The sequence below is a fragment of the Bos mutus genome, chromosome 21, assembly GCF_027580195.1.
Source record: "Bos mutus isolate GX-2022 chromosome 21, NWIPB_WYAK_1.1, whole genome shotgun sequence".
In the NCBI taxonomy this organism is placed as follows: domain Eukaryota; kingdom Metazoa; phylum Chordata; class Mammalia; order Artiodactyla; family Bovidae; genus Bos; species Bos mutus.
Window position 1 is genome coordinate 22,406,016 of NC_091637.1, and position 21,987 is coordinate 22,428,002.

Genomic DNA, 21,987 nt, shown 5'->3' on the forward strand with positions numbered 1-21,987 from the left:
CCCCAGAGAAACTGCCACTGAAACTGAAATAACACCCCTGCTAGCCACAGGGATGGACCTTGAAGATCACACACTAAGTGAAGTCAGCCAGACAGAGAAAGACCATAGCATATGAGTCCATTCTGGGCAAAATAAAAAAGGTGGTACAGGAACTAATGTACAAGACAAAAAGAGACTGAGATTTCCAACACAGACAAAGCAAACCTAAATAAATAAATAAATAAAGGCTTTATCTCCTTCCTTCCTTCCACAGGTGCAGAAACTCTGTTTCTCTAATAGACACTCCACAAGGACCTGAGGATCATCACACGGAACTTTACTTGAGTTTGTGCAATATCCTCTGTGGAAAAGAATTGACGAAAACAACAGATATCCTGTCTGTATATGTCACAACTGACTCAGGTGGCTGTACACTGCCAAGCACAAAACGGAAAACTGTCCCAGCACAGCTACCCATGAGATTAAAGAAAAGGAATTACTAGTTTATACCCTGCCACCTGTTTAACTTGGGCTGATATCTCATTCCTGGAACCTGAGTAGACTTGAGTCCCAGGGCTGGATTGGGGTGGGGTTGAGACAGGCCAGGAGGTGCCCTTCATTGACACCACTATTAAACCTGCACTATCTGGCTTGCCCTGGCTGGAACCAGAGTCCCTAGTGCCCCCTAACGATGGTGGCTGACCCTCTGACCTTGAGGACCAGGGTAAAGTCACCAAGAATCCAGGTTCGCTGGTGCTGGAGTCCCCAGCTGAAGCCTCCTTCCTAAGAGTGCAGCCTCTCAGGACCTCAGCAAGAGCAGTGCCCCAGGTTCAGATGAGTCTGGACGGAAGACTGGGTGAAACTTTAAGGGGAAGAAGTAGTGAGACACAAGCCTTTGGAAGTTTGCTCAAGCACATTTCACTCTCATTCATAGACCAGGAAGCCCACTTTCCCTAAGGCTCTGGTTGCAGGTGGAACCAGAGTTGGGCATGAAGAAGTGCTGCCGCCTTGTGGACATTTCCTATAAGTACAACTTGCCCAGTTCAGTTCAGTTCAGCTCAGTCGCTCAGTCGTGTCTGACTCTTTGCGACCCCATGGACTGCAGCACGCCAGGCCTCCCTGTTCACCACCAACTCCTGGAGTTTACTCAAACTCATGTCCATTGAGTCGGTGATGCCATCCAACCATCTCATCCTCTGTCGTCCCCTTCTCCTCCTGCCTTCAATCTTTCCCAGCATCAGGGTCTTTTCAAATGAGTCAGCTTTTCGCATCAGGTTTCAGCTTCAACATCAGTCCTTCCAATGAATATTCAGGACTGATCTCCTTTAGGATGGATTGGTTGGATCTCCTTGCACTCCAAGGCACTCTCAAGAATCTTCTCCAACACCACAGTTCAAAAGCGTCAATTCTTTGGCGCTCAGCTTTCTTTATAGTCCAACTCTCACATTCATACATGACTACTGAAAAAACCATAGCCTTGACTAGACAGACCTTTGTTGGCAAAGTAATGTCTCTGTTTTTAATATGCTGTCCAGCTCGGTCATAACTTTCCTTCCAAGGAGTAAGTGTCTTTTTATTTCATGGCTGCAGTCACCATCTGCAGTGATTTTGGAGTCCAAGAAAATAAAGTCTGACAGTTTCCACTGTTTCTCCATCTATTTGCCATAAAGTGATGGGACCGGATGCCATGATCTTAGTTTTCTGAATGTTGAGCTTTAAGCCAACTTTTTCACTCTCCTCTTTCACTTTCATTAAGAGGCTCTTAAGTTCTTCTTCGCTTTCTGCCATAAGGGTGGTGTCATCTGCATATCTGAGGTTATTGATATTTCTCCCAGCAATCTTGATTCCAGCTTGTGCTTCATCCAGCCCAGTGTTTCTCATGATGTACTCTGCATAGAAGTTAAATAAGCAGGGTGACAATATACAGCCTTGACATGCTCCTTTTCCTATTTGGAACCAGTCTGTTGTTCCATGTCCAGGTCTAACTGTTGCTTCCTGACCTGCATACAGATTTCTCAAGAGTCAGGTCAGGTGGTCTGGTATTCATATCTCTTTTTCCAGAGTTTATTGTTATGCACACAGTCAAAGGCTTTGGCATAGTCAATAAAGCAGAAATAAATGTTTTTCTGAAACTCTCTTGCTTTTTCAATGATCCAGCAGATGTTGGCAATTTGATCTTTGGTTCCTCTGCTTTTTCTAAAATCAGCTTGAACATCTGGAAGTTAACGGTTCGTATATTGTTGAAGCCTGGTTTGGAGAATTTTGAGCATTACTTTACTAGCATGTGAGATGAGTGCAGTTGTGCAGTAGTTTGAGCATTCTTGCCCACTGCGTGTTTACTAGCACCTCCAATTAACAAGGCCTCTGGAGCTATTTGTGGCTCAGCTGGTAAAGAATCTGCCCATGATGTGGAAGACGTGGGTTCAATCCCTGGTTTGGGAAGATCCCTGGGAAGGGAAAGGCTACCCACTCCAGTGTTCTGGCCTGGAGAATTCCAAGGGGGTCGCAAAGAGTCGGACACAACTGAGTGACTTTCACTTTCACCTGGAAGTATTAATTACCCCTACCCTCAGGAAAGGACCTGGGGCAGCTATTGTAGAAATAAATTTCAAACACAACTTACTTTCAAGAAACCAACTGCGAAGGTAAATTTTCCTCACTCCCTTTAAGAGAAAGAAATGAAAAAAAACCAAAAAACCACAAATGGCCACAGGACAGGAAGCTCAGCATCCTGAGTTATTACAGGAAGAATGCTAATCAAAATGATAACAAGAAATCTAACCCCATCTGACAGAATGGGAATCCTGACTGTCCACAAACAGGAAAGGGGGGAAAGAGCAGGGAGATGATGGAATCCCCCTATACCTTCCCTAGGAACAGACATTGGCAACAGCCCCTAGAAAGGACAGCCTCCACAGGCCAGAAGAAAAAATTTCAAGAGAGCTAAGCCTAGGACTTTTGTGCCCACACCTGGGCCTATATTACAAAAAACCATCATTCAAAATGACACATGCAACCTAATGTTCATTCCAGTGCTACTTCAAATAGCGAAGACACAGACCCAAGAAATGTCCACGGACAGATTAAACCTTAGAGAAATGTGGTCTATATATACAATGGGCTATTACTCAGACATGAAAAACTGCCACTGAAATTCTGAAAATGGTTCCCACAAGGATGAACTTTGGTGGATCATACACTAAGTGAAGTCAGCCACAGAAGAAGAAAATAACAGGAGATGTCCCTTTTAGGCAAAGTTTAAAAAAAGAAACAGAGGAAGTAGTTTATAATATAAAAAGAGACTCTGAGAATCGAAAAACAAAGAATTAAAAGAAAAAAAAAAGGAAACACCACGAATGAATTAGGAGGTTGATATTAACATATACCCCAAAAGCTGTATCTGTAATGGGTAATCCACAAGGATTATCTCCTTCCTTCCTAATTTCGCATTTATACAGAAATCTGTGTATCTCACAGATACTGCACAAACACCTGATGTTCACCACAGGGAACTTTGCTTGAAATTCTACAAGATTTTCAAGGGCAAAACAATCCATAAAAGAACAGATATGCTGTGTGTTAATATATGTCACACTGAATCAGGTGGCTGTATACTGACAACAAGCACCAAACGGCAGGTCAACTATATTCCCGTATACCATCGCCATTAGATTAAAGAAAAGCAAAGCCTAATTTCCACCCACCTCCCTGACCTGGGCTGCCATCCCATCCCTGGAGTCTGAACGGCCTTGGATCCATGCCTGGCCAGGAGTAGGGTTGAACAGCCCGGCAGGGTGCCCTTAACTGAGCCGCGTCTTTAACCTGTACTGTGAGGTTTGCTCTGGCTGCGACCAGAGTCCTTAGTTTAACCAAAGGATGGTCACCTGACCCTCTGGCCTTGAACTTTGAAAAGTAACCGAGACTGCAGGTCGACTGGTGCTGGGGTCCCCAGCTCAATGCTCTTTTCTGAGAGTGCAGCCTCCTAGACACCTCAGCAGGGTTCTGTGGGCGAGGCAGGGATGACTCGGACGATGAAGAGTGAAGCGTTAGGGCGAAGAGGCAGGGGGACACGAGCCCTTGGGTGTTTACTCAGGCACAGTCCTCTAACTCACAAGCCAGGAAGCAGACATCCCGAAGGCTCTGGTTGTCCAAGAAACCAGAGTTGAGCACGAAACAGCGCTGCCGCCCTGTGGACATTTCCTGTAACTACAACTTGGCCAGCAGCGCTTACTCACACCTCCAATGAAAAAGGCCTGTGGGGCTGTGAATGACAGCTGCCCTCAGGAAAGGATCTGGGGCTCACATTGCAGACGTAAATTCCAAACACAACCGATGTTCAAGAAGCCAATTGCAACAGGTAAATTTTCCTGACATCCTTTAAAGAAAAGTATAAAGGGGGAAAATAAATTCCCACCCTGCAACAGGATAAGATGTTGCGGCCGCTGCCACTAAATCACTTCATTCGTGTCCGACCCTGTGCGACCCATAGACGGCAGCCCACCAGGCTCCTCTGTCCCTGGGATTCTCCAGGCAAGACTACTGGAGTGGGTTGCCATTTCCCTCTGCAGTGCATGCATGCATGCAAAGTCGCTTCAATTGCCTTTGACTCTGTGCGACCCAATGGACACCAGCCCACCAGGCTCCTCCGTCCGCGGGACTCTCCAGGAAAGAACACTGGAGTGGGTTGCCATTTCCTCCTCCAGGATAAGATGCTGAACATCCCTAATTATTACAGGAGGTTGCAAATTAAAGTGACAATGACAAATCAAATCCCACCGCTCAGAATGGGCACTCTCACATGTCACAAACAACAGTTCAGGAGCGAGCCAGGAGGAGAGAGAACCCACCTACACAGTACGTGGGAATGGACATTGGCAACAGCCACTAGAAAGGACAGCCTCCCTGTGTCGGGGGGTGGAAAAAAACACTTTCCAGAAAGCTAAGCCTAGGATCTGACATTCCCACACCTGGGCCTATATCCCGAGAAAACCATCATTTGAAAACCCACATGCACCCCAACACTCACTGCAGCACTGCTTACAGTAGCCAAGACACAGATCCAGCAAAGTGTCTGCTGACACATTAAAGCTTAAAGAAGGTGTGGTACATGCATACAGTGGACCGCAAGTCAACCATGAGAACTGCCACTGCAATTATGAAATTATTCCACTGGTCACCACAAGGATGGACCTGGGAGGGTCAGACAGTAGTCAGGCAGACAGAGGGAGAAAATAGCATATGATGTGAATACTAGGCAAAATCTAAAAGGAAGTAGACAAACTAATTTACAACACAAAAAGAGACTCTGAGAATTCAAACACAGACAGGGTTCCAAAAAGTTGAAAGAGCAAGGATGAATTAGGAGTTCGGGACTAACATATACACAGAAATCTGTATCTAAAATAGATAATCCAAAAGGATTACCTCCTTTCTTCTTTCCTTGCCCTTTCCTCCCAGAAATGGGCTTCCCTGCTGGCTCAGGCAGTAAAGAATCTACCTGCGATGCAGGGGACCTGGCTTTGATCCCTGGGTTGGGAAGATCCCCTGAAAAAGGAAATGGCTACTCACTCCAGTATTCTTGCCTGGAGAATTCCATGGAGAGGAGCCTGGCAGGGGTGGCAAAGAGTTGGACAAGACAGAGCAACCAACACTTTCACTTTTTTATTACTTTACTCCCACAAATACAAAAATTTTAGAATCTCTAAGATTACACAGACATCTGTATCACTAACATAAATAGAAATCTATATCTGTAATAGATAATCTGCAAGATTATCTCCTTCCTTGCTTCCTCCAGATATAAACAAAAGTCTGTATGTCTAAAACATATACCAAAATCTGTATCTTTAACATATACACAGAAATCTGTATCTCTAATAAATACTCTACAAAGACCTGATGTTCAGCACAGGGAACTTTGCTAGACCTTCTGCAATTCCTCTGTGGCAAAAGAATCCAGAAAAGAGATATGCTGTGTGTATGTCATAACTCAATAAGGCAGCAGTATAATGATAGCATTAAGGAGCAGAAACATTACTTTGCCTGCAAAGGTCCATCTGGTCAAAGCTATGGTTTTTCCAGTCATGTATGGATATAAGAGTTGAACCATAAAGAAAGCTGAGCCCCAAAGAATTGATGCTTTTGAACTGTGGTGTTGGAGAAGACTCTTGAGAGTCCCTTGGACTGCAAGGAGATCCAACCAGTCCATCCTAAAGGAGATCAGTCCTGAATATTCATTGGAAGGACTGATGCTGAAACTGAAGCTCCAATACTTTGTCCACCTGATGTGAAGAGCTGACTCATTTGAAAAAACCCTGATACTGGGAAAGATTTAAAGCAGGAGAAGAAAGGGATGACAGAGGACAAGATGGTTATATGGAATCACCCAATGAACATGAGTTTGAGAAAACTCCGGGGGATGGTGATGGACAGAGAAGCCTGGTGTGCTATAGTCCATAGGGTCACAAAGAGTCAGACACGACTGAGTGACTGACCAACAAAGATAAAGATCCCACCTTATTATGGATCAGTAGTAAAGAGCTCGCCTGTCAATGCAACAAACTCAGGTTTGGATCCCTGGGTCAGGAAGATTCCCTAGAAAAGAGAATGGCAACCCACTCCAGTATTCTTGCCTGAGAAATCCCATGGAGAGAGGAACCTGGCAGGCTATAGTCCATGGGATTACAAAAGGGCTGGACACGAGTTAGCAACAGATTGTCAAGATGAAGATCTAATTGTAAGGTCAGATACTATGGAATTCTTGAGGAAAATATAGGCGGTAGAAGCTTTGTCATTCATCATAGCAAGTTCTTTTGGGATCCACTTCTTAGAACAATGAAAAAGAAACCCAAAGTAAGAAGTCAGCCTACGATGTGTGACCCCATCCTTCTCACCAGACCAGCTGTGCTCCTGAGGGTGCCGCTGCAGGCATTCTTGCTGCCTGGAGGGGGTGGTTTTTTTACCAGTGAAAGTCGCTCAGTTGTGTCTGACTCTTTGCAACCCCAGGGACTATACAGTCCATGGAATTCTCCAGGCCAGAATACTGGAGTGGGTAGCCATTCCCTTCTGCAGAGGATCTTCCCAACCCTGGGATTGAATCCAGATCTCCTGCCTTGCAGGCGGATCCTTTACCAGCTGAGCTACTAGGAAGTGGTGGTGGTTTAGCTGCTAAATCGTGTCAGATTCTTGTGACCCCATGGACCGTAGCCTGCCAGGCTCCTCTGTCCATGGGATTTCTCAGGCAAGAATACTGGACTGGGTTGCCATCCCTTCTCCAGGGATCTTCCTGACCCAGGTATCCAGCTCGCGTCTCGTGCATTGCAGGTTATTTCATTTACCAACCGAGCCACCAGAGAAGCCCCACTGCCTGGAGGAGGTTGTTTATAAAGACCTCAACCCAGGCATTGCTGGGAAGGGCTGGCTGACTCATCCAGTCAGCCAATCCTCACCCACCAGGGGCTCACAGTTGCAGAAAATGGGTCTTGTTGTGCCTGCCAGGTACAAGGAACAGGTGTGGGCCTGAGGGTCAAGATGGACATGGGACTGCAGCTCTGGTTTCATTTCTAGTCTTTTTTTCTGGCCCACGAGTGGGAGAGATCTTCTCCTAAAGAGAGGAACCCAGGAGTCAGGGAGAGGAGGGGTGGTGGGTGGAGACAGGAGCCCAGGGGCCCAGGTGCAGTGGAACCTCTGGAAGACCTGCTGGATGGAGGCCACATAGAGTGAAGCCCAGGGTCACTGACCTGCCCAGGAGCGGCTGTTAGTCCAGGTCCTGCTCTGAGGTGACCAGGAAGAGGGCTGGGGGTGCTCTGCATGAGGGTTCCATGCAGGGTACCTGTGTGCTGAGCCCTGCCCAGACAGGCCCCCTGCCCTGGGAGGGGTCTGCCCATGTGAGCCCCGTGCCCTGGGAGGGCCCTGTGAACAGGATCCCTCTTTGCAGCTGGCACAGAGCTGCTTAGGATGCAGATTAAAATCAGCTGAGGACAGGTGTCAGGGATCCAAGCTTGTTATGCTCACCACATGACACGGGTGTTGAGGCAAGGAATATGACTGTATCCTAACTGCCAGCTGACCAAAATTATGGCTGATTAATGTTTCCAAATAACCCTGTTGTTGGGTTCTGGATGCCAGGTTCTTTTATGAATTAGAGAAGGAGATGTGAGGAAACAAACTAAAAAGTCCTTAAATCTTGCAAATATCTTGGAGAACGGCAAGCCTCAGGCAGGCGATGTGTTAATCTCTTCCTTCCTGCCATCCACAGGTGGACAGGGTTCTGAAAAAGGCGCTTTAACAGTCAGGCAGAGGGGCAGGATTCTCTGGGGCAGGCTGCTATGTGTGATTATAGTAACAAAAGTAACAGAGAGCAAGTCAAAGACACAGTTCCAACGTGGAGTCAGAACTGGCTATTCCTGAACATCCTAAGGTGCAGGGTTTATTCAGGTCCTCCCACTGCCCTTCCCCTCCCCCAGAACCAGGCCCCACTCCCTGACTCCCTGTCTCTGGATTTGCCTGTTCTGGATGTTTATTATAAATGCAATCATATGGTTTGTGAGTATTCTGGGCTGTGTGTTGGTGTCCCCCTCAAAATGCACATGTTGAAACCTAACCCCCAGGGGATGGTGTGAGGAGGGGGGGCCTTGAGGAAGTGATGAGGTCGTGAGAGTGGAGACCCCGTGAATGGGATTAATGCTCTTAAGAAACAGACCCCGAAGGAGCCTCCTCAGCCCTTCCTCCATGTGAGGACGCAGTGAAGACCCCTGCCCCCACCAAGAACAGAGCTTCACCAGAACCTGACCACCCTGATGCCCTGATCTCAGACGTCTGGGCTCCAGAACTGTAGGAAATGCGCTCCTGTTGCTGAAGCCCCCAGCCTTCTATTTCGCTATGGCAGCCCAGGCAGACTAAGACAGTGCGTCCTTCTGTGTCTGCTTCTCTCACTGAGCATTGTGTGTTCAAGTTCATCCCCATTGTAGCCTGTGTCAGAGCTTCACTCCTTTTCATGGCTGAGTCATAGTCCACTGTGTTAGTGGATCACATTCTGTTTACCCCTTCTTCCATCCACCCACCCATCATCCATCCATCATCCATTCATCCATCCACCCACCCATCCACCCACAGATCAATCTGTTAGGGGAAGCACACTGATTGAAACCGCCCACCCTGGCCAGGCACCATAGTAACCATTTGCATGAGTTGTTTTCTGACAGGGCATCCTGATAAGGAACACGGAACTAATAAGCCACCACCAACCGGAAGAGTTCGGGAAAGGTCCAAAGGAGACGCCGCGTGTCCGTGCACTTCCCAGAATCCCTCTCGCTAGCATCCATCTTGGCTGAGTGATGCGTGCGCCGCCAGGAAAGACTCTGAATTAGAATGATTGGCCAAAGACCACCTGGAAGCTAATCCCATCACCATAAAACCCGAGACTTCGAGCCACGCGGCAGAGCAGTTCTCCTGGGTGCCCTTACCCTACTGCTCTCCACCCGGGTGCCTTTTCCCAATAAAATCTCTTGCTTTGTCAGCACATGTGTCTCCTAGGACAATTCATTTCTGAGTGTTAGACAAGAGCCCAGTTTCGGACCCTGGAAGGGGTCCCCTTTCCTGCAACAAATCCACCCATCTATCCATCCATCTGAGAGGGTAACAGGCAGGAAGGCCAGGGGTCTCCAATGCTTTTTTGCTCTCTCTTACAGATGGGAACTAACAATTTCGGCCTCACTCCTTTGAACTGTATCCTGAAAAACTGGGATAGATTTGATCCCCAGAGCTTAAAGAAGACCCACACTTATTTCCGTATAAGAAGCAGTACCCACTGAAACCTGAGGAAGGGTTAAAGTGAAGTCGCTCAGTCGTGTCCAACTCTTAGCGACCCCACGGACTGCACCCTACCAGGCTCCTGCGTCCATGGGATTCTCCAGGCAAGAGTACTGGAGTGGGTTGCCGAAGGGTTAAGGAAGGGTTAAAACCTATCACTGAGAATTTAAAGGAGCAGGGGCTATTAATTCCCTGTAACAGTCCATGCAACACTCCTATTTTGGGTATAAAGAAATCAAATAGTAAATGGAGACTAGTTCAAGATTTATGAATAATAGAGACTGTAGTTCTTTACACCCCGTGGTGCCTAACCTTATACTCTATTGTCTGAAATTCCTGAACAAGCCAAATATCTCTCAGTAATTGATTTAAAAGATGCTTTCCATTCAGTGCCTTTGGAGGAGGAAAGTCAATTTCCATTTGCCTTGAAGACCCTATGCAGCCCGCTTTTCACTTAACCTGAACATTTTTGCCCCAGGGATTTCGTGACAGCCCTCACCTATTTGGGCAAAGTTTGTCACGAAATCTACAAAACTTGAATAGCTCCGAAGCAGTGGTACTACAATATATAGATGATATTCTGCTCTGTGCTGAGAGAGGAAGCTTGTTTGCAAGCCTCAGAAGATTTCTTAAACTCTCTGGCAGGCTGCGGTTACAAGGCATGAAGGGAAAAGGCTCAGCTTTGTCAACAATCTGTTAGCTATCTGGGCCTAATCATATCAGAAGGGACCAGGACCATAGGCCCTGAGAGAATTAAGCCTATACTAAAGGTCCAACAACTTCTAATGATTGGAAACAATTGGGATTTTTGACTCAGGAAATGTGTAATGTAATCTTTCCCGTGTTTTCCAACCCCAGTTCAGGTCCTCCCTTTGCCTGGCCAAGCATTGATTGGGACTGGATATCTCAGTCACGCTGGCTTGCTCCAAAAGGGACATATTGAATATGTGGCTCTTACTATGGGCATGGCTTCCCCCTGGCTAGATAGGGAGATGCACCCTAGGTCTAGCTTTTACTCATGGCTTCATATTTTCAGAGCTTCCAGAAAAGCCTGCTAATTTACCCACCTTAAAACTCGGTGGGCAAGGTCTGTGTTTCACTGGTGTAATTATTTGGCTGCAGTGTTTGTTCCCTCTCTGGGAACTACAAATGTTATGCTACAAGTGGATGCTTTGACTAATTTTACTCAACGGGCATCGCAAGATTCTCAAAAAGCTATTTCAGCTCTTAATGCTGAACAAATACAAATTAGAAAGGTGGTTTTACAAAACAGATTGGCCTTAGATATTCTGACAGCTGCACAGGGAGGAACTTGTGCCATTATTCATACCCAGTGCTGTACATATATACCTGATACGAGCACGAATGTTACTCATTTTACTAAACACATGAACAAGATGATTCAGGCTATGGATACTCCTGAAGACTCAACTGCCTCACTTTGGACATTAACTAGTTCCCCATGGTGGAAAACTATCTTAATTACAATAATTCTGATTGTTCTGTTTTTGCTGTTTTCTCCCTGCATCTGTAACTGTGTAGCTGGATTTGTTTCTATTTGCATGAAGGCTTTTAAGTTACAAATGGTTGCTCAAACTCCTGTAATTGCAGCAGCTTCCTCCATCTACTACTTGGAGCCTGAGGATTAGGAGAATAGGATGCCTCACCAATTTAGGGACAATGCCCCTTATCAGCTCAGAAGCAGTTATGGAATGAGAACGAAGCCCCTTTCCCTAGGCAACATAATTTTCCTAGAAGAAAAGCGGGGATGAGAAGGTAACAGGCAGGAAGGCCAGGGGTCTCCAAATGGAGGAAATAGGCTGCAAGTGTCAGACATTTTTATCTCTCTCTTGCGCCAGGAGGAAACAAACTAGTGTTATATTTTTTCCCCTTGTCTATACAAATATAAAAAGAGGTTTCTCTTAAAATTTTGTGTTGCCTTAATGACACCCAGTTCTACCTAAACTTAACTTTTCTCAAACCTTGAGCTAACCAATGCATTTTTCTTATGGAAATGCTTGTCTTAAGCTATGTCAATGTGCTATGCATTTACCCCAGACTCTGTCTTCAAGTCGGTTCCGCCTAAAGGCTCAGAACCCACTTGATAAACCGGTAGGTTATACTCATACATTGTTCTCCTAATCTGTGTTAATGAAACGATACATTTGTGTGGAAATCTGCCTTTCTTCAAGGTTTCTGTCAATCGTTTCATGGCCCGGGATGACTCACCTGGTGCCAGTGTTATCTCAAAATGCATGTTCTGGGTGAGGGGCCTGGTGCCATTCTCTGAGTTTTGAGATAACTCCTTTCTTTAATTAGCAGACTGCTAGTAGCTATATAACATCCAGCTAAAGACTAGCAAGGGGGTGCTCTTTCTGCAGCCTTCTGATGTCTATGTCAGAAGCTTTCTCTATCCCTTTTATGCTTTAATAAAACTTTATTACACTGAAGCTCTGAGCGATCAAGCCTCGTCTCTGGCCTCAGATTGAATTCTTCTCCTCCAGAGGCCAAGAATCCCGGTGTCTTTCATGGTTCAGCAACAACCTTTCACGTCCATCCATCCATCCATCATCCATCCATCCACCCATCCATCATCCATCCATCCACCCACTCCCCTCCCCTATCCCCTAAGCCACCACAAACCCACTTTCATTCTTTGTGGATGTACCTGTTTGGGACATTGCCTATAAATGGAATCACGTGCTGTGTGTCCTGTGTCTGCTTCTCTCACTGAACACTATCATGTGTTCAAGGTCCATCCACACTGTAGCCTGTGTCAGAGCTTCGCTCCTTTTCATGGCTGAGTCATATTCCACTGTGTGGATGGACCCCAATTGTGTATCTGTTTGATTGCTTATTGATGGTCATTTGGGTGGTTTCCCCCATTTGGCTGTTGGAAACTGGGCTGGTGTGAACATGTGTGCACAAGTGTTTGGGTTTAGCCACAAGAGTGGAATTGCTGGGTCATGTGGTGACTCCAAGTTTGATATTTTGAGGAACTGCCAGACTCTTTTCCAAAATGGCAGCACCATTTCACCATTCCCACCAGTGCTGTTTGAAGGTTGAAACTTCTCTCCTTATTGTTGTCTGACTAACACAGGCACAAATCTGTATCTGTAATCAGTAATCCACAGGGATTATCAGCTTCCTTCCTTTCGCATACACACAGAAATCTCTATTTCTGACCTATACCCAGAAATATGTGTCTCTAAGAGACACTCCACAAGGATTATCTCCTTCCTTCCTTCCTTCCTCATATACAGAGAAAATTGCATGTGAGATAGATAATCCCCAAAGACCTGACGCTCAGCACCTTGCTCAACCTTCTGCAATAAACTCTATGGCAAAAGAATCTGAAAAAGGACAAATACACTCCATGGATACGTCCTGCCTGAACCAGGTGGCTGTACCCTGGCAGCAAACCAACTATACTGCAAGGTAGCATCAGCAATATGTTGAAGAAAAGGAAAGAAGAGCGGTGCCTACTCTTTTATCTCCAGCCTCCCTAATGTGGGATGCTATCCTATCCCTGGAGGCTGATCAGCCTTCGGTCCCACTGCTGGACAGGGTGGGGTCCACCCAGCCTGGCACGGTGCCCTTCGGTTAACCCTTTTTAAAGACCTATTGTCTGCTGTGTTCTGGCTGGGACCAGAGTCTCGAGTGGGACCAAGGGCTGGAGGACCTTCGGGGCAATAGACACCTAGCCACCACGTCTCCTGGTGCTGAGGTTCCCAACTCAAGCCTCCTTCCTGAGAGTGCTGCCTCCTGGCACCTCAGCACCCTCAGCAGGACGCTGTGGCCCTGCATAGGACGAGGAACGGAGGGTTGTGAAGCTTTAGTGGGAAGAAGTACTGAGCCACCAGACCTTAAGTGTTTGGTCAGGCACAGTCCACTCCAATTCACATCCCAGGAAGCCAACTTTCCCTAGACTCTCCTTACTGGAGGGTCCAGAGGCGGGCGTGAGAAACGGCTGTCCCCTTGTGGACATTTCCTGTAACTTCAACTCGACCGCCGGTGCTCACTGCTGCTGCTGCTGCTAACTCACCTCAGTCGTGTCCCACTCTGTGCGACTCCAGAGACGGCAGCCCACCAGACTGCCCCGTCCCTGGGATTCTCCAGGCAAGAACACTGGAGTGGGTTGCCATTTCCTTCTCCAGTGCATGAAAGTGAAAAGTGAAAGTGAAGTCGCTCAGTCGTGTCTGACTCTTCTCGACCCCATGGACTGCAGCCTACCAGGCTCCTCCGTCCATGGGATTTTCCAGGCAAGAGTACTGGAGTGGGGTGCCATTGCTGGCACCTCCAATTCAGAAAGCCTGGAGGGCTGTTCACGACAGCTATCCTCAAGAAATGTCCTGGGGCAAGTACTGCCGAAATAAATTCCAAACACAACCAACTTTCTAGAAGCCACTTGCCACAGGTAAATTTTCCTCCCACGATTTGAGGGGGGAAAAACCCCAAACACCAAATCACCATAGAAGACGGTCAGCATCTGTAATTACCTCAGGAACGACAATCAAAAAAGACAATAAGGACTCAATCCCCACCAGTCAGAAGGGCCACCATCAAAAATCTACAAACAATAGATACAGGATAGCAGCTGGAAGGGAGGGAATGCCCCTCCTCTGTCTTGGGAAGGGACAATAGCAACACCCACAGTGACTGTCTCCAAACGCCAGAAAAAAAAATTATCTAGAGGGCTAACCCTAGGATCTGCACCCATATTTTCAGACAGGAAATACAGAAAATTAGATTTTCATATATAGATATATACATCCATATTTTCATATAGAAAATATAGGAAATTTTATTTTCAAATAGGAAATATAAAAAATCAATTTTTACATATGGAAATATGCACCCATACTTTCTTACAGGAAATCTAGAAAATTCTATTTTCATATATGGAAATATGCACCCATATTTCCATAAATGAAATCTAGAAAGTTCTATTTTCATGTATGGAATATCCATTCATATTTTCATATACGAAATAAAGAAAAGATTAAAATAATGCCATTTTCAGCATCATGAACCTTGAGATTATCATGAAGGCGAAGTAAGTCAGAAACACAAATACCATGTGAGAAAATGTATATGTGGAATGTGAAATATGACACAAATAAAATTATCTGTGAAACAGAAACATTCACAGATACAGAGAACTAATGGTTACCAGTGGGGAGAGGGAGGTGGGAGGGCCAATACAGGGCTAGGGGACTAGGAGACACAAACCACTGAATATAAAATAAATAAGTTACAAGCATACAGCAGAGGGAAATACAGGCATTATTTTGTAATACCTTTAAATTGAGTATAGTCAGTAAAAACATTGAATGAGCATTTTGTACACTGAAAACAAATATAGTACTGTAAATTAACTGTACTTCATTAAAAAATAGTTGAAGGCTAGCTATAAATACAAAAAATAATCAACAGAAAAAAATTAGCAAAATAAAAAGGGGAAATTTGTAAAAATAAAAGATGTTTGTAAAATATTTGTAAAAATAAAAGATGAAACTAACTTTGATGAGATTTTAAAAAATCACATGACGTAGATTTACTCTTTTAATTTTTGCTTCCTGAAGAACTAATTAGTCAAGCCAATAAATCTAACTACAGGATAAATATGTTTTTTTTTTGAGTTGCTTTTGTCAGTGTTCTCTGATAAAACATTTTAGCATTATTTTTGATGCCTACATTGTTATTTCATTTCACATTTCTCTAAAATAGAGTCACTTAGAAATCTTACTATTTCAAATTGAGACTTTTGTATGTATATATTGAGATGTAAGACAGTGTACTTGAGTTAGAACAATTATCTCAAGTCTTTAAAAGCATTACTCAAAAGGCACAATGATTTTTACTGTGGTTCCTGGACTGATTTACTAAATCAGAAGCTTTAGAACTGCTCATATACTCATATATGAACCATGGAAAATTCTATTTTCATATATGAACTATACACCCATATTTTATTCTCATATATGAAATATAGGAAATTTTATGTATTTTCATATATGAGATATGGGACATTTTATTTATATATATGAAATATGCCCCCATATGTTTATACATGAAATATAGGAAATTCTATTTTCATAAATGGCAATATGCCCCATTATATTCATACAGGAAATATAAGAAATTCTATTTTCATATATGGCAATATGCCCCTATATTTTCACAAGTGAAATATGGGAAATTCTGTTTTCCCATATGAAACATGCCACCATATTTTCATACAGGAAATATAGAAAATTCCATATTTCACAGAAGGAAATCTTCCCCCTTATTTCCATATGTGAAATATATAATATTCCATATTTCATAGATGCAAATCTGCCCCCCTATTTCCATATGTGAAATAAAGAAAATATTAAAATAATGCCATTTTTAGCAACATGAACCTACAGATTCTCATACTAAGTGAAGAAAGGCAGAAAGCAAAGACAAGTACCGTATGATATCACTTGTATGTGGAGTCCAAACTATGACATAAACGAACTTATCCATGAAACAGAAACAGACTCACAGATACAGAGATCCAGTGATTACCAGTGGGGAGAGAGAGGAGGCAGGGGTGAAACAGAGGATTGAGAGATGCAAACCACTATGTGTAGAATAAATAAGCTACAAGGATATAGTAAACAGATGAGGGGAACTATAGCCATTATTTTGTAAAACCATTTGTCATTGTTGTTCAGTTGCTCGGGCGTGTCCAACTCTTTGCAACTCCATGGACTGTAGCATGCCAGGCTTCCCTGTCCTTCACTGTCTTCTCAAGTTTGCTCAGACTTGTCCATTGAGTTGATGATGCCATCCAACCATCTCATCCTCTGTCTCCCCTTTCTCCTCCTGCCCTCAATCTTCCCAGCATCAGGGGCTTTTCCAATGAGTCAACTCTTCGCATCCCGTGGCAAAAGTATTGGAGCTTCAGTCCTTCAGTCCTTCAGCATCAGTCCCTCCAATGAATATGCAGGACTGATTTCCTTTAGGATGGACTGGTTTGATCTCCTTATTGTCCAAGGGACACCCTACAGTCTTTTCCAACACCACAATTCGAAAGCATCTTGGGCACTCAGCCTTCCTTATGGTTCAACTGTCATATGTGCACACCACTAGTGGGAAAACCATAGCCTGACGAGATGGACTTTGTCAGCAAAGTGATGTCTCTACTTTCTAAACATGCCACATACATACACAAATATGTATGTGATTTTGGTGAGAGGGTCCGTGCAACCAGGTCTTTTTAGGTGACTGCTATTTGAGAGGAACAGATACCTTAGTTAATGGGATTAGTGCTTTTCTAAGTATGGGAATATGCAAGTCCCTGAGTTCATAAATATTTCTCTTGTGATATTTAATTGAGGGCTGGTTCTGCCAGGTCTCCCAGAGAGCAAAGCACCTCATCCTGACCTTCACTCTGATTTCCCTCCAGGATGGATACTAGGTCAGCAACAACCGTGGCTAATGACCTGATTCTTGTCGACCTGGGTGGTGGGCAACATTCTTTATTACATAATCCTGTCCATTCTAGTTTTATTTTCAATAAAATTTGGGAGGCATCTTTGACCAATTTGTCTCAAGAGTTAAGAATTTGACTGATAGACCACTCAAATGCTGTTACTCACCCAGTCCTAGAAACAGTAGCAAGCTCCTCTGGGCCACTTGCCTTACGAGTCCCTCAGCCTCCGGGAAATGGTTCCCTCCTGTTGCTTCTTCCCATGTCTAGAGTCACACTGTTATAATCATGGGTCTTACAGACTATCCATCAGGGCAATTGTTGCAAGTCACTTGGTCATCATTATTTTTATCATAGGCTCTGTTAAACATTTGGTAATACAAGAAAAATTCATATAAAAGTAAAATAGGCAGAATACAAGCAATAGAATTTGTGGTATTAATAAAGTCATAAGTAAGCATTGTTATCTCCTAAGGAGTTACACGGCTGCACCAGAAGAAGAAAAATTCATCTTTATGGTATTTCTGCCCTTAGGGAAGATTAGTTAACATGTAACATGGATGCACAATCACACTAGAGGTGAGGGAGGAGGCCAAACAGGCAGAGAATACATTTATCTTTTTCTTGTCTTCCTAAAAATATGGAAATTACTACATTACTTCTTAATACTGTTCTGCCATGGGAACGCCTCCTGGGAGCCCTCCCCAACTATGCAACCCGCCCCTGGGTGAGGATCACACGATTCATCCCAGAACAGGAGTGAGGGGCAGCAGAGGGGGGCCTTCCCCTCCCCTCCCCTCCCCCACAGCTCTGCTTGCCAGGTCCCTCTGGCCCTGGTGATGCCAGGATGCTGGGCTCTGGGGCTCTGTGGCTGAGAGTACACACACACACACACACACACACACACACACTCAGCATGTACAAAGACACACACACACACACACACACACACACACACACCTTTAAAAGGAGGCACCCGGGAGCTGGCAGGGCCCCTTTAAGAGCTAGGGGACCAGATGCTGGGCATTACTGTGGGGCCCACCTCTTCTTTCCTAACACTGGGCCATTCTCTAGGATTTGGCCGGGGTGGTAAATGGTGGGCTGGAGGGGTGGAGACAGGGGAATAGAGACTCAGGGAGGGTTTCCTTGAGAGGGTTGTTTGCTTGCTTGAGGAGGAAGTCTGCTTGGCAGCTTTGAGCTCCAGGCAAATTTGGGGTAATTAGGATCTGCGGATTTCATATGTTTTCTTTTATCTTGTATGTGCTGGTTGTGTCCGACTCTTTGCAGCCCCAGGGACTGTAGCCCACCACGCCCCTCTGTCCATGAAATTCTCCAGGCAAGAATACTGGAGAGGGTTGCTGTTCCCTTCTCCAAAGTATCTGCCTGACCCAGGGATCAAACCCAGGGCTCCTGCATTGGAGGCAGATTCCTTAACCTCTGAGCTAAAGGTTTAAAAGCTAACATTATAGACGTGGTACAAGGGACACCACCTCTGGACAACGCTTCTCTCAGTGATTGACTGCAGGGGCTGATGGGTACCAGGAGCTCCAAGAATTTTTTAAAATGATGCACATTTACATGGATCTCATTATTCTTGAGTCACAAAGAAACAGGACGCAGCATCAGAAAGCAGCTGGCACACAGAAACACACGTGTGTGCTGCACACATTCAACAAATGCAGTTTCCTTGACTGGCAGCAGCAATCCCCATCCTGTTCAAACCATGCCAGAAAAAGTAAAATGAAAGGAACCTTCTCCCTTAAGAATAGGGCCACCCAGTAACTTGTGTTCTTCTAATCAGAAAAGAAATCCAGCTAACATCAGCTTTAAGGCTGCAGTGGCCATGCTCTTCTCCCGGCAGAGGCAAGACCTGCTGTTTTGATCACTGAGGCAGGAGGGCCACATTGCTTCCCCTCACAAATACTGCAGACGGGTGTCTTCAAGACCCTGGGTTTCTCTGCCAGCTCCTACTTTGATTCCTCAGAGAGTAGTTGGGATGGAAGGGTATCTACCTCTGGCTTCCACTAAGATGCCCTCGAGGCAGTGGGTGTTCAGTGAGCCTGCAAAAATTCTGGAGCCAATCTCAGGTGGGGCTGGAACACCTGGAGCACCAAGTTGGGCCCAGGGACCCAGGGTCTCTGCTTTAATCCTCTTGCTGCTGGAAATTATGGACCTCCAGAGATTTATTTTTTAACTTAAAGGAAAGGTGGAGTGGACACCTCCGTCCACTGGGAGAAAGAGGGTCCAATCCCTATCCAGCCTGCCCCTCAACCTCACTGCCCCATACTCACCCACATCAACTAAGGCATTGCCAGGGGACAGACACGCTTTGCAATGAGGCCCCTCTGGAGGCCCAGGGTGTGAACAGCTGCACAGAGGGCCGTGTGCTGTGGAGTCAGCACCTTAGGAGGTAGGAGGGGGTGGTGGGCAGAGAAGGAAGGAGTCTCAGGTCCTGATGGATCAGAAGAAGGAAAATGGAGAGAGGTGGTCAGGACACAAGAGATGAGAAAACTAAGAAAGATCAGAAAAGGGACAAAGAGTAGAAAATGTAGGAAAGATGGAACAGCAAGTTCAGTTCAGTTCAGTTGCTCAGTCATGTCCAACTCTTTGTGACCCCATGGACCGCAGCACTCCAGGCTTCCCTGTCCATCATCAACTCTCGGAGTTTACCCAAACTCATGTCCATTGAATCGGTGATGCCATCCAACTATCTCATCCTCTGTCGTCCCCTTCTCCTCCTGCCTTCAATCTTTCCCAGCATCAGGATCTTTTCAAATGAGTCAGCTCTTCGCATCAGGTGGCCAAAGTATTGGAGTTTCAGCTTCAACATCAGTCCTTCCAATGAACACCCAGGACTGATCTCCTTTAGGATGGACTGGTTGGATCTCCTTGCTGTCCAAGGGACTCTCAAGTGTCTTCTCCAACACCACAGTTCAAAAGCACCAATTCTTTGGCACTCAGCTTTCTTTATAGTCCAACTCTCACATCCATACATGACTACTGGAAAAACCATAGCCTTGGCTAGATGGACCTTTGTTGGCAAAGTAATGTCTCTGCTTTTTAATATGCTGTCTAGGTTGGTTATAACTTTCCTTCCAAGGAGTAAGCATCTTTTAATTTCAAGAGAAAGAGGCAGAAGAGAATGTGGGAAACCACACAAGACAGGAAGGAGTCAGAGAAGGAGGGAAGGAAACAGAAAAGAGAGTGAGCTGAATGGGGAAGGATATGAGGAGAGAGAGAGGGAGCCAGGAAGACGACATCAGAGAGGGCAGAGCTCAGTAATGAAATTTCTGTTAAGAAGAGGAATCGAGACTTGTGGGCAGAACGTTACCCTACAAAAACCAAGGCCATGTATGCGCTGTCAGCCATGTAAGTTAGCAAATTCATGGCTGTCGGGATGGCCACAGCCAATCGTTGGTCCCAGACACACAGTGTGTGGGGAAGGTCACTGCTGCAAGTCATGTCATTGGACCTTAGAGGCTGGCCCCCAAAATTCTCATCAAACTGGTAGAGCGGCCAGAGGACCGCAGCGGTGGTGTAGAGGAGGATGGAGAGCACTGTCTGCCCCACCAGGAAACCAGGGTAGGGAATGGACAGCCTTCTGTCGTTGTCACTGTCACACCCGTTGATAAAGAAGTTCATGGCCCCCAGGATGAAGCAGAATGAGTACACGACCACACACCAAATCAGGGCCGGCTGGTGCTGGTACAAGTCAATGTTAGTGATGAAGCCGAAGATGACACAGGCCACGACGTTTTCCAGCCTCCTGATCACACCTTGAAAGGTGGGCACAAAGCAGTATATATTGCCAGGCCGGGCACACACCCAGGCCACTTCCAAGGCATAAAGCACAGAAGCCACGGCTGAGAAGGCAGTGGCGATGATGGCATGATTTGGGGCAGGACCCTGAGGCAAGTACTGGATGTAGGTGATGCCGAAGATGATGGAGGCTGAGAGGCAGATGAAGGTAAAGTAAAAGGCGTAGGCATGGAGAAAACCATCCCAGTAGTGGGGGATGCGGGACCGGAATATACATAACTCAGTTAGGAGGATGAGGAGGGATGCAGAGAAGCAGAAGCACCAGATGAAGATGCACCAGTTACCTATGCCCACCCGCAGAGTGTCCTCAACGGCCACCAGCGAGAAGGGCACGCAGGTAGAGAGCAGCTGCCCCAGGCGGAGGAAATAGCCCACGATGGTCACAGAGTCCAGGCCTGAGAACAAGCTCATGGTGCTGTGATGGTGGTGCACGTCTGTGTCACCAATACGGCTGTGGTCTTCACTGAGGGAGAAAGTCCAGCTCTGGAGGCGGATTAAGTCAGACGCCTGGAAAAGGCTCAGGGGGCCTGTGATGACTGAGGCTCAGGATATGTGGAGTTTGAACCAGTGACTCAGACCCCTGATAACAGCACAGCTGCTCTAACAGTTTTTTCTCCCCACCCATCACCCTTGGCCTTGTCAGACTTGTCTTATCCCGAGGCCCCCAGCTGGGTTGGGTCTGGTCTCAAATGATGAACATTTTGGATCTTCCTATGTGCCGTTATCTACAGACACACAGAATAGTGTGGTCTCTATCTACACCCCCAAACCTTTAAGTTTCTGAAACTGGAAAAGAAATTAAAACAAACAAACAAAAAACCTTGTTTCGTAAGAAATTTGATCTGAACAGGCATGAGACCATTTGTGGTTTATATTTATTTCACTTAGTGTAAATGTTCAAGAGTTCAGTTGTAGAA

The 21,987-nt window shown here is 45.7% G+C and overlaps 1 protein-coding gene across 1 annotated transcript; it reads right to left on the reverse strand.

Annotated features, from left to right (window-relative positions):
* Positions 1 to 20,578: 20,578 nt before the first annotated feature.
* Positions 20,579 to 21,481, reverse strand: LOC102279367 (myeloid-associated differentiation marker). The gene has a single exon (XM_005898558.2). The coding sequence runs from the start codon at positions 21,479 to 21,481 to the stop codon at positions 20,579 to 20,581; it is 903 nt and encodes a 300-aa protein (XP_005898620.2).
* Between the last annotated feature and the right edge of the window lie 506 nt (positions 21,482 to 21,987).

Coding starts and splice junctions, on each gene's coding strand:
- LOC102279367 (XM_005898558.2), bottom strand. CDS start 21,481: ATGAGCTTGTTCTCAGGCCTGGACTCTGTGACCATCGTGGGCTATTTC.